General features: G+C 44.1%; 1 protein-coding gene across 2 annotated transcripts in view; it reads right to left on the reverse strand.

Moving 5' to 3' along the window:
* Positions 1 to 568: 568 nt before the first annotated feature.
* gpam (glycerol-3-phosphate acyltransferase, mitochondrial) overlaps positions 569 to 15,110 on the reverse strand; it is a 32,081-nt gene continuing 17,539 nt past the window's right edge. For both annotated transcript variants that reach the window (XM_064321161.1, XM_064321162.1), the window contains exons 11-21: positions 13,214 to 13,327; positions 12,455 to 12,540; positions 12,077 to 12,189; positions 10,971 to 11,041; positions 9,888 to 10,152; positions 8,519 to 8,661; positions 8,091 to 8,168; positions 7,382 to 7,513; positions 5,575 to 5,764; positions 3,206 to 3,264; positions 569 to 3,004 (exon numbers count right to left, since the gene is read on the reverse strand). In XM_064321161.1, coding sequence (XP_064177231.1) covers positions 2,888 to 3,004; positions 3,206 to 3,264; positions 5,575 to 5,764; positions 7,382 to 7,513; positions 8,091 to 8,168; positions 8,519 to 8,661; positions 9,888 to 10,152; positions 10,971 to 11,041; positions 12,077 to 12,189; positions 12,455 to 12,540; positions 13,214 to 13,327 — 1,368 coding nt within the window. In that variant the 3' untranslated portion in view covers positions 569 to 2,887. The remainder of the gene's footprint in view (positions 3,005 to 3,205; positions 3,265 to 5,574; positions 5,765 to 7,381; positions 7,514 to 8,090; positions 8,169 to 8,518; positions 8,662 to 9,887; positions 10,153 to 10,970; positions 11,042 to 12,076; positions 12,190 to 12,454; positions 12,541 to 13,213; positions 13,328 to 15,110) is intronic.

The following is a 15,110-nucleotide window of genomic DNA, read 5'->3' on the forward strand; positions in this document are numbered from 1 at the left end:
ATTTTGCCACACACTACAGGTGTACTCCATGCACTACCTCCAACTAGAGGATTAGCATGGCTCTCACTGGTGACAACAGGTAGCATTTGGGCACTTGGTGCAGTGGAACTAAATTGGTAGCCTTTGGAAACCTAATGGACTTACTCGCACAACATCTTCAGGGACAAGACCAAGTGGCGAAAGCTAACGAGTTTATAGTTTTTGTTGCACTATGGCTTGGTGTAAATTCTAAGGTGTGAGATCAAAAACATTCTATAGCTGATGTAACAACTGTTAGTGGTTATTGAAAGCAATGGAGTTCTAGAACACTGTTTTATAATTCTGCAGAAAGCATTCCAAAAACCTACTCTTCTATCTAAGGGTAAAATATGGAAGAATGGGTTCCTGTTTTACAAACACAAACATGTTTGTAACCCAGGTGGGGGCTTATTGGGTATTGTGCTCAAGGAATCACTATTGTGAGGTCCAGATTTTAGTGACTTCCAATCAGGCCCACTTCAATGACAAAGTAAGTCCTTTGTAAATGTAAATGCGGGCTATTGTCAACGAAGGACATCAGTACTGAAAACTCTTTTTGAATATTTAATGGATTTCACAGTACTAAACATAAATGCAGGCATATGTCATAGGACAAACCTCACTCAATCACAATTTTTTTTTCCTGCAGGATCCTATGGGCATTGTATTAATACAGTTTATTGTGTTTAAAAAAAAAAAAATAAAATAAAAAAATCAAACATTAAACCAACCAAAAGCCTATCACAGCCTTCCTACTGAAGCAAGCTGGGAAACGGGGGGGGGGGGGGAAATCTATTTTCACATCTCTTTTTGCAACCGAGAGTCAACATGTGGTTAAACATATTATGTGTAATAATTTTCATTATTATCATTATTATGCATAACAATTATCGTTATTGAAACTGCAAGTTTCCATGTTGCCTCAAACCTTTACTGACATAATTTAGTGAAATAGATGTAAGGGGGAAAAAAACAGTATTTTCACAGATCACTAATGACTACACAGGCACATCTACGACATTCAAATGTACACTTCATCCAATCCAATTATTCTAATGATTTACTACCTATTTTCAAGTTAGGGTTAGCTGAGGGTAACCTAGGTTTACCATAGCTTACACGGTTGTGGTGATAACTGAAACGTAATTGCAACAGCAATGTTACAAAATATAACACATAACTTTTTTTTTTTTGTACACGAAACGGGGGCCATATTTTTAAATTTTTACCACCTGGCTCCTCACTGTGTGGCGCTGATGACAAGTTGTACTTATGTGGACAATGTGCATCTTCAAACTTCACATTCATGGGAGTTTTAGCCCGCCTTAAGCAACACGAGGCTATGCCAAGTTTATCAAATGACTTGCTTCAGTCCGCCTTATGGGTGTAGCTCTCCTGTAGTCTTCCCTTTCACACTTCAACCAATCAAAGAGTACTACACTTAACTCGTAGTATACAGTGCAAAATGAAAAGACCGAAAGCTGTGGGTTAAGTTTAGACTTTTCTCAGCGATTCCATCCATCTTCAGGAGTTACAGAATGTTTAATGCAACAGTGAAGCGCAGTAAGGCTACTCTGACACATTTAAAACTGGAAAAGAAATCCCAACGCTGCTAACACGCTCTTCTCAAACATACAAAGGAACCACAACATTGACTGTTCAATGGAAACCTACACATTTTGCACTTGCTGAGAAATGCTAACAGGTCACACCCAACGGCATTGTACAACTGTTTGGGTGGTTACATAGCATTGTAGCAAAGCTGACTGAATATAAATCTGATCTGCACACTCACATTGTTTAGGTAACATTGTAGCAACATTGACAGAATGCACCACCATATAACAAACTCACATTGTTTTTGTACTGCTGTACCACTGATAGAACGTACACCCAAACAACACACATTGTTTATGTAACACTGTGGCAAGGTTGACTGAATGTAATGCATTATTTGGGTGTTAACTATAATGACATCACTCGACAGACGGGTAGAAATAATGGGATAGCGCAGTCAAACTCAAATGTTTTCTTCAATGGACAATTCTACAGATCACTGAGAATACCATATTTGCTCTGCAGCTGATGTCATCACATTAATATCCCAGCCACAAACTGAATCTAATACCACTTGGGCAAGTACAATATCTAGAACTCTCAGTCTAATTCTCAGAAAGCAAAACTAGTCTCTCACAAGACACAATGTAGCGTCTCAGAGAGTGAGATGACCTCAAATTTAGCGTCTGCCTTACAGTTCCTGGAGTTTCCACGATACTGGAAATCCTTAAGCCTTACGCACTTTGTTTTACTCCCCTAGACGCATGCTTCAAAAGCAAACAGAATAAAATGCCCTTGATAATCGCCGTTCATTATCACCATTCGTAACCGTCACGATCATCTCCCGACCGTAGGTGTATCTGCGGTCTCACCTCACTTTTTTGACACAGCGAAGGAAACCTGCTGGGTGCCAAGCATGACATTCGTGCCCTATTGAGCGAGGACAAACAGCGGAGATGAATAAAACCCCATTCTCATGGTTAAAACAAAAAAAGTGATTAAAAGCTAGGGCTTTCACTGGCGAAAACGCTCAAATGTACATTCAGGGATTACGGGTGGTGCACAAGCACTGCTCTGAGCGATTAGCTGCACGTCACGTGTTAAATGTCTAATCCGGAGGAAGACTGAAGAGAAGCCTATTATCCCGTAAGTTCATTTTATGAAGGCACTTCCTGGTAAAGCTTTGCCATAGAATAGCACCTTTTTTAACTAGCCAGCAAAAGCCCTTTTTGCAGAGTATTTGTGTGTTTGTGTACTTGCATGTGCGCATATTTGCGTGTGTGTGCGCGTGCGTGTGTGTGTGTGTCACGCTTTACAAGAGGCTGAAACCCAGGATGTACTGAAGGAGCTTTGTTCTGTTTGCTTGAGGTAGGAAGGTGCTGCTGACCTCCAGCAGCGTGACTTTCTTCTCGCGGCTCTCTTTCAGGACCTGCAGGACAGGGGGCGGAGTTATGCTAGTCTCCTCCTCCTTTACAGGGCTCAACAACCACATAAGGAATGGTTAACTCCCATCTGCTTAGCTCAGCTGAGGGGGGTAAACTTGTTTGACAAGTTTCATAAAAACGGGGCCAGCAGAAGAACAGACCGGCTGAAAAGTTCAGGGAAGGCTTGGCAAACACATTTATCTTACCCCCAGTTCCTTGAAGGTTCTTATTGTGTTCTTCACGAGGTAGTGTGTCGCACTTTCCCCTGTGAGAGGGAGACAGCGAGAGAGAATTATCAATATCACTATTATACCTGCTAATCAAATGTCCTTTTTGAACACATAAATGATTACCAATTTGTTTTGTATGGCAGGCTTATGGTAGTTCTTATACAGAGCAGCCGGTCATAGAAAGATGGAAGGACACAAACATAACACAGAAGCAAGTACAAAGCTGACAGATTTACAGAAATGAAAAATAATCACTACAATATGTAAATACAGTCAGCTCCATTATGTTTCTTAATTTGGCTCTGTACTCCACCAGAATTCTATGTTTGTAATCAAATTTCCATGTGATTAAAGTGTACATTCTCCGCATTAATTTAACAGTATTTTTATACACTTGTTTCACCATATAGAAATTACAGCACTTAATATACATATATACCCCCCATTTCAGAGTACCATGATGGTTTGGAACATATTTGTGGCATTCGGTCCGCCGGAGAGGCGGATCGGTCTCGGCTGTGCCGGCTGGTGGAGAGAGCACACGCACCTGGGTTGCGTTAGCTAATCAGCCCAGGTGCTTAAAGGTGTGCTGCTCTCCTCAGTTCGGGGCAGAGACCGGGAGCTCACACCGAGAGCGTGTTTATGATTTTTGTTTCGTTTTTGTTTGAGCACAAAAATCAAGGAAAGTAATCCTCAGCTGGGATGCTGGAGGAGCTGAGACCTGGCCGGGAAGGCGGGTCAGCTACGGGCAGCGCACGGGAAAGTGGTCACACCGTTTTACTTAATTTTGTCTTTGTTATTTTAGCTTGTTGTTTTAGTTTATTTTTTTTCGCCGGGAACCCGTGAGGGGGAAGGGTGAAGAGGATTGTTTATTTTATTTCATGTTTGTGTGGGAGCGCTCTCTCTCCATGCGGCAACCAACGGTGTTCCACAGCACCTGCCGCATCTCCCACCCAGGGGTGTCAAGCTGGTGTGTGACAATATTAATGTTACGCAAATGAAAGCAGTCATGTTTAGTACTTTGGTACATATCAATGACTGCTTGAAATCTGTGACCCACAGACATCACCAAGTGCTGAGCATCTTCTCTCATGATGCTCTGCCAGGCCTGTACAGCAGCCAACTTCACCTTGTTTTGGGGGACAGTTTCCAAACATTTTCTCTTCAGCATATGAAACACATGTTCAATTGGAAACAGATCGGGTAAATGACTTGGCAAATAAAGCATTTTTCTAGTTTTCTAATCATTATCTTGCTGTAAGATGAAGCACCGTCCAATGAATTTGGAGGCATAGGGTTGAACCTGAGCAGGTACGGTGCTTCTGAATTAATTCAGAATTAATTCTGCTATCAGCAGTTACTGTACATAATCAATAAAAACAAGTGAGCCAGCACCTGTGGCAGCCATACGTGCCTAAACCCTAAAATCCCACCAGGTTTCACAAATGAAAGGGAGTGCTTTGGGTCTTTGGCAGTTACTTTGGGCCTCCACACCTGCTCTTGCATTACTCTGATACAAGTGAATCTTGGTCTCATCTGTCAATAAGAACTTTGTCCAGAACTCTGCAGGCTGTTTTATGTACTTTTTAGCAGACTGTAACCTGGCTATCTTGTTTTTGCAGCCAACTAGTGGTTTGCATCTTGCAGTGCAGGCTCTGTATTTCTGTTCGTCTTCTCCGGACAGTAGTCACTGCCACATGCACGCCTGCCTCCTGAAGAATGTTTCTGATCTACTGAACAGGTTTGTAGGGGTTTTTCTTCATTATGAGAGCCAGATCAAGTAAAAAATATGCCTTGGTGTCAAGCATTGTGGAGATGACTGTATATACTGTAGTAATATAAACATATAATATTAAATATTTTACATTATATTGCAACGACTACTCTGATACTCTGATAGCAATGACTAAACTGATTGTCACCAAAACTGAAGTAGGGGGGTGAAAACTCATCTTTGTTTAAAATGGTAACACATGCACAGTTAAGTGCACACACCTACATGCAACGCCCCGCTATGCAGGCCTGCACGCATTATCATGCACTCACTCACTTTTCTCCATCTAGGGCATAAGGATAGTGACTCAGTGGGCAACGGCTACGAGTTCCCCAAGCGCCAGCTGTCGGCTAAATGGCCGTGTATAGACATATAGTTAAGGTTTGCTCACTAACTCAGTTAAAACTGTATGTACGTACAGCTCCGGTTCAGTACACTGTACACACATACACAGTACGTCACTAAATCTCCATTGCCACCCCAATATGACCCCGGTTGAATGTATCCAGCCAGCACCAACGCAAGGCTTGAGGAACGCCTCCGAGGAGGCGCTCACAAGAGGTGAGCTCACCGAACACGGCCACCTTCTTCTCCGTGCGGGTCAGCAGGTATCTGAACAGCTGCTGCGTGTACTCGCTCTCGGCCACGGGGCGGTGGAGGCCGTGCACGAAGATCGCGGCCCCGCTGTACGCCTCCAGGACCGGGCTCAGCAACCGCTGCAGGAACGTGAAGAACTCCTGGTGCTCCGCAGACACGCTGACCTGCAGCGATCGGGAAACGGTCGCGGTTAGGAGCGCGGTCGGGTGTCGGTCACCTGCGGCGGTTGGAAGACGGCGAGGTTTCCGGTCGTGTGTAGAAGGCCGGGGCACAGTGCTCGGCTGGGCTCCTCTCAGAGATATAAGTGCAGTGGTTCTCATTTGGTCTTGGGGTGATTTTGTAGGAGTCCATTACACTACCGAGCCAGAGCCTTGAACATGACATGCAGGGTTTTACAGTGAAGCAGCCAGCCGAACCTAATCAGTACCCAATGGTACATACACAGTGCATAACTAAAACTAGAAATACCGCCATGCGGTTGTATGCCTCCGCCAACCAGTAGCCAGTTTGGATGTCAAATGTCATCACTTCATCATTTTATCTTATTAGACATTTGTGTGAAACTTGGTCATAATTAGCACATGAACTCTTGAGATATAGCCAAATATGTGATTTGTGAGGTCACAGTGACCTTGAACTTTGCCCTTTGACCACCAAAATCTAATCAGTTCGTCCTTGAAGCCAAGTGGATGTTTGTGCTAAATTTGAAGAAATTCCCTCAAGGCGTTCCTGAAATATCGCATTCATGAGAGAATGGGACGGACATTGACCTTGACCTTTGACCACCAAAATCTAATCAGTCCATCCTTGAGTCCAAGTGGACGTGTGTGCCAAAAGTGAAGAAATTCCATCAAGGCAAAAACGTGTTTTGTGCAGTCACAGTGACCTTGACCTTTGACCACCAAAATCTAATCAGTTCATCTTTGAGTCCAAGTGGACGTTTACAATCTACACATAAAACCCCAACCATTTTTTCAAGCTATTTTTGAGGAGGAGCTTTTTTTTTCTGAACACTGTGAATTCTTATGTGCCAGTCTTGCCTGGTTCAACCCTCAAGGGGAGAGATGACCTCACACCCAATTTAGTTGGGCATGTATGAGTTCCTTTTGGCTTCCTCCTGCATCCTTGTGAGGTCAGGAACTATAACACTCAAAGAGGTTTGGGTGAAGACTATAAAAGCCAGCAAAAAAACTAAATGATGCTGGTGTTTCATATCCTTGTCACTTTTAGAGCTCAGGGCAGGGGCATAACTGTGACTCCAGAGGGTAATTTGCTTGTGTGACATGTAAGCACTACACTCAATAACAAAAATATATATAAATGCAGGTAATTTTGTCCTCTCGCACAGCAGCAACCATTTCCTATTTGTGTTTGCAATGAAATGAACACTGTTGAAAACAATACTGTCATTGGGCTTTGCATTCAAACTGAGACAGCAACTTGGGGAATTTCTGAATGAAAGTCAATGGAAGGGGCCTTATTCAGTTTATCTGTAAGGGGTTGTTCATACATAAAAAATCCCCAAGGCATGAAGAGCCTTTAGCAGAGGGACTGGAGTTGGATTAGAGATTCAGATTACTACAGAGACCTTCATTAGTCATCTACACTGGAAACTGCGCCAGATTAGGACAGCTGAAAATGAATCTGAATAGCAATAATCTGCATGGAACAGGGCAGGAATGTACACCTCTGCTGATTGAGGGGCGTTATAAGACTGGTTGCTTCATTCTTGCTGGAGTGCTAAAGCTCTGACATGTTTACAGTCACAGGACTTGGCCTACCTTCAGGTAGCGGTCTCTCTGCTCCTCGCCGAAGTCGCTGTCTTCGTCTTCCTCGTCGCTGCGCCAGGACAGGGGCTCCCCAAACTTCTTTGGCCAGGGCTCCTCAGTGGGGCTGAGCTCCTCCTGGTCCTCCTGAAGCAGGGGTAAAATCACACGCTCAGCAGAGCACAGTGTGATGACCGTATGGTCATCAGGGCACAGAGGAACCGTGTTCAAATTAGAGCACAGACCACACCACCATTAACACTGAGCACTAATGACCACAGGGTCATTACAGGACTGACATGACCACACGGTCCTGACAGCACAGACACGACCACAAGGTCAATACAGCACAGATATGACCACATGGTCAATACAGCTCAGACATGACCACACGGTCAATACAGCTCAGACATGACCACACGGTCAATACAGCTCAGACATGACCACACGGTCATTACAGCACAGACATGACCACACGGTCATTACAGCACAGATATGACCACATGGTCCTGACAGCTCAGACATGACCACACGGACCTGACAGCACAGACATGACCACATGGTCATCAAGGCACAGACACGACCACATGGTCATTAAGGCAAAGACATGATCACACAGTCTTTAAGGCACAGACACGACCACACGGTCATCACAGCACAGACATGACTACAGGAGAGTGCATTTGTGGCAGAAGCAGCAGTAGTAAAAGAGTGGGCTCTGTACCTCTGCCACGTACAGGACTCCATACTGGATCAGCCGGGTCACTGCATCATGGAACACCTGATATATCATCTGACAGGGCTGCAATCAGGAGAGAAATCAGACATTACGCATACTGAACACGCAATACACAAACACACAGGACACCCTACATGCACACACGCACTGAAAACACTATGCACACTGAACACACACACTCATACGGGACACATTTTACACACACATAATCACGCTGAACACACTGCACATGCACAATATTTTTGTGTGTATGAACTGAACATATTGCACACACACCAAAAATATTTATCAATAAATAATACAAAGTGTTGCGATATTGCTCGATTTGTACCAGTGAGGCTGCAGTTACACACAGTGCCAATAGGGGGAGAAGGAGCTGCACAGTAAGTCTTAAGCAGTGAAGCTGCACTCACTAACGCCACAGCGACTTCGTTGGACAGGAAGTGGGAGAGCCCCGCTGCCTTTCTGACGAGCTGCTCCTGACTGACCAGGGTCCTCAGCGAGCCCTGCTCCGCCTCCCCAGCCGGCTCTCTCAGCAACGCCAGCACACTGCATGCTGGGAAAAAACAAATCAAAAAGGCAAACAAAACGCGATGAGACCGCAAATATGTGGTGAAAAAAAGACTAGGGCCAGACAACACAACCTCAGCTCATTTTGTAAGAGAATCATTTCGGAAGCGTTGTGTGATTAAGATTGTGACCAGTCCACCCACTGTTTGCAGAATTCCACCATTTCACTGCTTACCTCCCATGATGTAGTTCCTGCCTTCCCAGTTCAGATGCACAGCAAAGGCTAAAACTGCATAATGCAACTCTCAACGATCACCATTCTGGTGCTTTGTGTTAGCATGATACATGCTAATCCTCCCTAAACCGCCAGCTATTTAGTAATATGATGACTAACACAATAAGATAATAACTGTAGTTTGGTGGTGCTGCTCAACCAGCTACTCCTCGGTCTTCAGGTATACTGACTACAGCTACGTGACAGTGGAAGCCTCAGTATCTACTACCTTGGGACAGTGAGTACTTCAGTATAACGCTACAGCTACGTGGATGTGAACCTAGGTTAACTGACTACAGCTAGGTGGCATGGAAACTCTTCAGTAACTGACTATACTCAAAAGATTATACTGATAAGTATTCATGAACCTAGTAAAAGATTTACTAGGCATTCGGTGTAAGATTATAGCTAAGTGGGTCATGAAACTAGTTACTATCTACAGCTAAGGTGCAGTGGAACCTTCAGGTATAACTGATCTATAGCTACGGTGGATCAGTGGAAACTCTTCAGGTATAACTGAGCTACAGCTAAGGTGGGTCAGTGGAAGCACTTCAGGTATAACTGAGCTACAGCTAAGGTGGGTCAGTGGAAGCACTTCAGGTATAACTGAGCTATAGCTAAGGTGGGTCAGTGGAAACTCTTCAGGTATAACTGACCTACAGCTAAGGTGGGTCAGTGGAAACTCTTCAGGTATAACTGACCTACAGCTAAGGTGGGTCAGTGGAAACTCTTCAGGATATGATAACTTGGATCTATAGCTAAGGTGGGTCAGTGGAAACTCTTCAGGTATAACTGATCTATAGCTAAGGTGGGTCAGTGGAAACTCTTCAGGTATAACTGATCTATAGCTAAGGTGGGTCAGTGGAAACTCTTCAGGTATAACTGATCTATAGGTAAAGGTGGATCGGTGGAATATGCTTCACGTACAACTGATCTACAGCTAAGGTGGGTGAATGGGCATGCAGACAATGCTGCTGCTGCAATGCGGACGCTGGTACCTATGATGGCGTCGGCGATGAAGACGTGGAACAGGCCGTTGCTGTAGAAGTTGAGCTCGAACAGGGCGTTGACGGTGACGTTGGGCGCGATGATGAACTCGGTGTTGCGGTTGGCGCTCGTCACGTTGACGCAGTTGCCCAGGAGCTGCAGCGCGTGCATGACCACGTCCTCCGAGTTTCCCGAGAAGCCGAGGTCAAAGTCCCGGGACAGGATTTCCTCCTTCATGTTGAAGAAGTCCTCCACCAGCTTCGACAGCACCACGCCCTGCAGCGAAGCTACGCCTTTAGCCACACCCCACAGGGCTCAAATTTTACCTACTCTGGCTAAAATAAAATACCTGCGTGACTTACAAAGGCTATGACCCACAACAATACCACAAAATTTTCTAAAAATGCGAACTTTCTGGAAAGTATCAGGGTTAATATATTTCACAGCAGTGTAATATATTGCAATACATTTAAGCGGGAATAATGTCTATATTTGCCTTTTTACTGTGAAGTTTTGCAATACATTGAAAATATATCTATTCCGTTCCTGCAAGGTCCACATGTGTAATGCATGGCGTAAGGCATATAAACAAACAGATGCAACCATGCAGTGTTTGGTGTGACTGAGCTGGGGACAGCCCACAGCCCATAGATGCCAGGCTGGTAACTACCCACAATGCTCCTGGGGCCAGATAAAAGTGCATATACCCAGCAGGACAGCATGGGCCTCCGAGGAAACTACAGATACATGAAAACACACGCAAAGCCTCCGGCGGCACGGCAACAAAATACTTGGAACAAAATACTGCGGAGGACTTTCACTTCTGAACCTGAAAGGTGAAAATCTATGAATGCTATTCCATAGTAAGGGCAATATGCAAAGATGATTTGTCTCATTTAGCATTTTAAGAACAAAAATCACAACTATAATGCAATAGAGAAGTGAATAATTGTGTACATTTAAGTAACTAAGCGATCAAAACGCATATTCATGTAATAATGTTTGGGGAATTTCTGTGCAGGTCCAATGTTTCTACACACAGTGGACAGGACAGACAAAGCGTATGGGGAGACAGGAAGATGAGAAGAACTTGCCTGTCTGTGCCTGTACAGGAGGAGGCAGGCCACGATGTGTGTAGACATGACGGCCGAGGACTTGTTCGCGGCTGAAAGGACAGAGCAGGAGATCATTGTTTCAAGATAAGAGGCGGAATAAATTTAAATGATTAATCACAAATATCACAGAAAACGTGTTGCCCAAGCATGTAAACCAATTTCTCAAGCACGTAAAAGGAATGTCAAAAGTTGCATGCATTTCACACCCAGTTCTGTTTACAAACAGTACCCTGTGTTTCCATATGCAGCACTCAACCAATCAAATTGAAAATACAGCTTTAGTCCCACAGTGAAACGGAGGATGAGATCACAGCTTTAGTCCCACAGTGAAACAGAGGAAGAGATCACAGCTTTAGTCCCACAGTGAAACGGAGGATGAGATCACAGCTTTAGTCCCACAGTGAAACAGAGGATGAGACCACAGCTTTAGTCTCACAGTGAAACACAGAATGAGATCATAGCTTTAGTCCCACAGTGAAACAGAGAATGAGTTCACAGCTTTAGTCTCACAGTGAAACAGAGGATGAGATCACAGCTTTAGTCTCACAGTGAAACACAGAATGAGATCATAGCTTTAGTCCCACAGTGAAACAGAGAATGAGATCATAGTTTTAGTCCCACAGTGAAACAGAGGATGAGATCTCAGCTTTAGTCTCACAGTGAAACAGAGCTGTGATGATAAACGGACACAGAGAGAATACTCCAGCAAAGTGTCCTAACAGGCCGAGCTGCTCTATTAATCTTTTACAACCAACGTCACTGATACTGCAATTCCACCCTTGCCCTATGGATCCTGCTCCAGTTCACTTTGTGCCTGAATGAGACTCGTCCTACATTCTGGAGAATGAAAAGACAGCCTGTGATTCGTCAAAAAGTAACAGACCATCTCAGCCAAGCACGTGATTGGCTGTAAATATGTCACTGTGAACCAGACCCACTGAAGAACACGCAGCTGGCGGTACAGAGATTGTGTCTGAAGTGACAGGCTCAAGATGCAAATACACCATGTAAAAGAAACTGTGACTGGCTGAGTGAGAATGATGTGTCACGATGAAGTCTGATTGGCCCAAGAAAGAAGTTCTTACTGAAGAGCACGTGCTTGGCCAGGTTGTTGATGACCAGCCTTCTCCAGTGCTCGTCCGACAGGTCTCTGGACCCATGCTCCTCTTCCTCACCGTTGAAGAGAGCTTGGTCAGGCCTGGGCAAAGACATTAGTCAACCTTAGTTGCAAGCAGCCAGCAGCAAACCAGTTACAATGTCAGTTGAATAATTATTAATTAGACTGCCTGTAATGACCTAATTTATTAACCACATTGAATTCTATGGTCTAACCATGTGACCTATGGGTGTGCATTGGGCCAGAAGAAGCGTAATGCCCTCTAGAAACCTCCTGAGGCAACGGGAAAATTGTGTGCTGCCAAAAGATACTGGGGTTGCGGTCTACTGCAGTGAGGGGGACGTACTGTGCGGCGATGATGGTGGGAACCAGGATATTCTCCAGAGAGAGGGGAGCTGGGAGCTGCCGACATCGCTGTGTGTCCAGGTACTCCTGCAATCAATCAATCAGTAAAATGTAAGATGTATAAATGAAACCATAATCTAACTGTAAAGGGAACAGTGACATTTAAGCAGTGTAAAAGGAACAGTAAAATGGATGCACTGTAAAAGGAACAATAAAGTATAAAAAGTGCAAAAGGAACAGCAACATGTGAGTAGTGTAAAAGAAACAGTAAAATGTGAGCAGCGTAAAAAGGAACAGTAAAATGTGAGCAGTGTAAAATGAACAGTAGTGTGTGAGTAATGTAAAAGGAACAGTAAAGTATAAGAAGTGTAAAAGGAGCAGCAACATATGAGCAGTGTAAAATGAACAGTAGTGTGTGGGCACTGTAAGAGGAACAGTACAATGTGAAAAGTGTAAAAGGAACATAATATGTAAACAGTGTAACAGAAAAAGAAAAATATGAGAAGTGTAAAAGGAACAGTATCATGTGGACAGTCTAACAGGAACAGTAAAATATGAGCAGTGTGAAATGAACAGCAAAATATACAGAAGTGTAAAAGGAACAGTAATATGTGAACAGTGTAACAGAAAAATAAAAACATGAGAAGTGTAAAAGGAACAGTAAAATATGTGTAAAAAGGATTGTTACATATGATGTCCATGTTGACCAGCAGAGCAGGTTTCCATCTAGAGAGAGCCGTAATGTGTTGGTTTCTCTCACCTTGAGGGAGAAAGGCTGGGTGAAGTCAACCCGGACACACCCATAGTTCTTCCGAAGCATCCGGAACACTCCGCAGGCCACGCCCCACAGGCTCTCATTCTTTTTGGGCTTGCCCTGGGAACAGGGGGCAGATGATTTGAATTCACAAAAGACTCTAGTCAATTTTGGGCTGGACCAGCACTAAATAGAAACAATTAAACTGTTTTAGGGATGCAGCAGTTGTGATTTGTACCGGTCACCTTTGTATGTACAAGTGCACGTGTGAATCATTCAAGTGTGCGCATGCATGTGTGTGTGTGTGTGTGTGTGAGTGCCTGCTTGCATGTGTGTGTGATCTCACAATGCCACAAATAGGTTTTCCTTCAGTGAGGTTGTAAATGTCAACCGTCATAAAATATCTGATACTCCGCTGCTCCAGGAAGATCACCCATCTTTCACTGTCTGCCCCCATACACTGAACATTAAGTCTTTGGACCCAGCTGACGAAACAAAGAATAAATGAGGAACAGATTTTCTGAATGTGGTTTATGGTCGTTTGCTTCCTGTTGTCTTATTGACCGCACCGGCCTGCCCAAGTCATATTCATTGACACAGCATTGCCTCCAGCTCACCGCAGGAGCAGTCGCTATGTATCCTTACGGAACGACAATAAGGTCATTTCATCTGTGTGATCAGCTCGGTTCTGCAGTCGCACCGCCCTGCAGCCTTCTCAGGCCTGGTGTCTGGTAAATGGTAAATGGACTGCATTTATATAGTGCTTTTATCCAAAGCGCTTTACAATTGATGCCTCTCATTCGCCAGAGCAGTTAGGGGTTAGGGGTTAGGTGTCTTGCTCAAGGACACTTCGACATGCCCAGGGCGGGGTTTGAACCGGCAACCCTCCGACTGCCAGACAATCGGTCTTACCTCCTGAGCTATGTCGCCCCACTGTCTAAAGCTAAGCAGGGCTTTGCCCTTGGAGGGGATTACGAGCAAAACCAAGCTGCCGCAGGAAGTGGTGTTTGTGGGCTAGCGGAGCACCATGCGCCACCAGAGTGGGTGCCACACATCGGGCACGGTTGATGTGGGGTTTCCCCCCGCACCCCCCATGCTATAAAGCGCTTTGTGATCGTGGAAGGTACAATATAAACGCAACCCATTACTACTGTAAATCTGTTACTATGAAGACTTCAGGGGGCAAATCATTTTTTTGGCGTTATAGTTATAGAAATGAATATGGAATACGTTCAGTTTTTCACCGAAAATGAGACTTTGAATAAACTGGAAATGCAATGTCATGTCGGCAAATGCAGTACGAATACGGCTAAAGACAACTGTGTGAAGTGCTCACACAAAGAACCAAAGCTGTGCATTTCTGTGGACTTTATGAGTAAGAGGAGAGGCAGTGCGTGTGCAAAAGCGCACTCCAAACAGTGGAAGTAGGGGAAGGGAGAAGCATAGCCTACAGATTTTTTTTTATGATGGAAGAAATGACTTATTTTAAAATATTACACTTTGTATTACTTTACCCATTTTTTCACATTTTATGTATGGTCTTGTTTTGCATAGTTTAGCGCTTTTCTCAGTGTGCCTGTAGCCTAATATGCTCAGATATGTTTTTCTCTTGCCTATATAACAAAACCACTGTATTTTAGAAATAAAAATGTTGACATCGACTCAGTTGTGTCCTTTATTTCAAGAAAATAGTTTTGCAAAATATGGTTTCATAATCTTTATGAAATTTGGTCGCTGAGGGTGCCGTAACAAAGGATAAGTAACCAGAATTTTTTTTAAAGATGGCCTTTCTTGTGTTAAGTGTAACGCTCTTTCGGTTTGAGAAGACAACAGTGTTTGTGTTAGGACTAGATGTGTGGCTGAGGTTGCTGTATGCCGTTAGCGTCGTTAGCACTAGCTCGGG

This window comes from Anguilla rostrata, chromosome 2 (genome assembly GCF_018555375.3).
Source record: "Anguilla rostrata isolate EN2019 chromosome 2, ASM1855537v3, whole genome shotgun sequence".
In the NCBI taxonomy this organism is placed as follows: domain Eukaryota; kingdom Metazoa; phylum Chordata; class Actinopteri; order Anguilliformes; family Anguillidae; genus Anguilla; species Anguilla rostrata.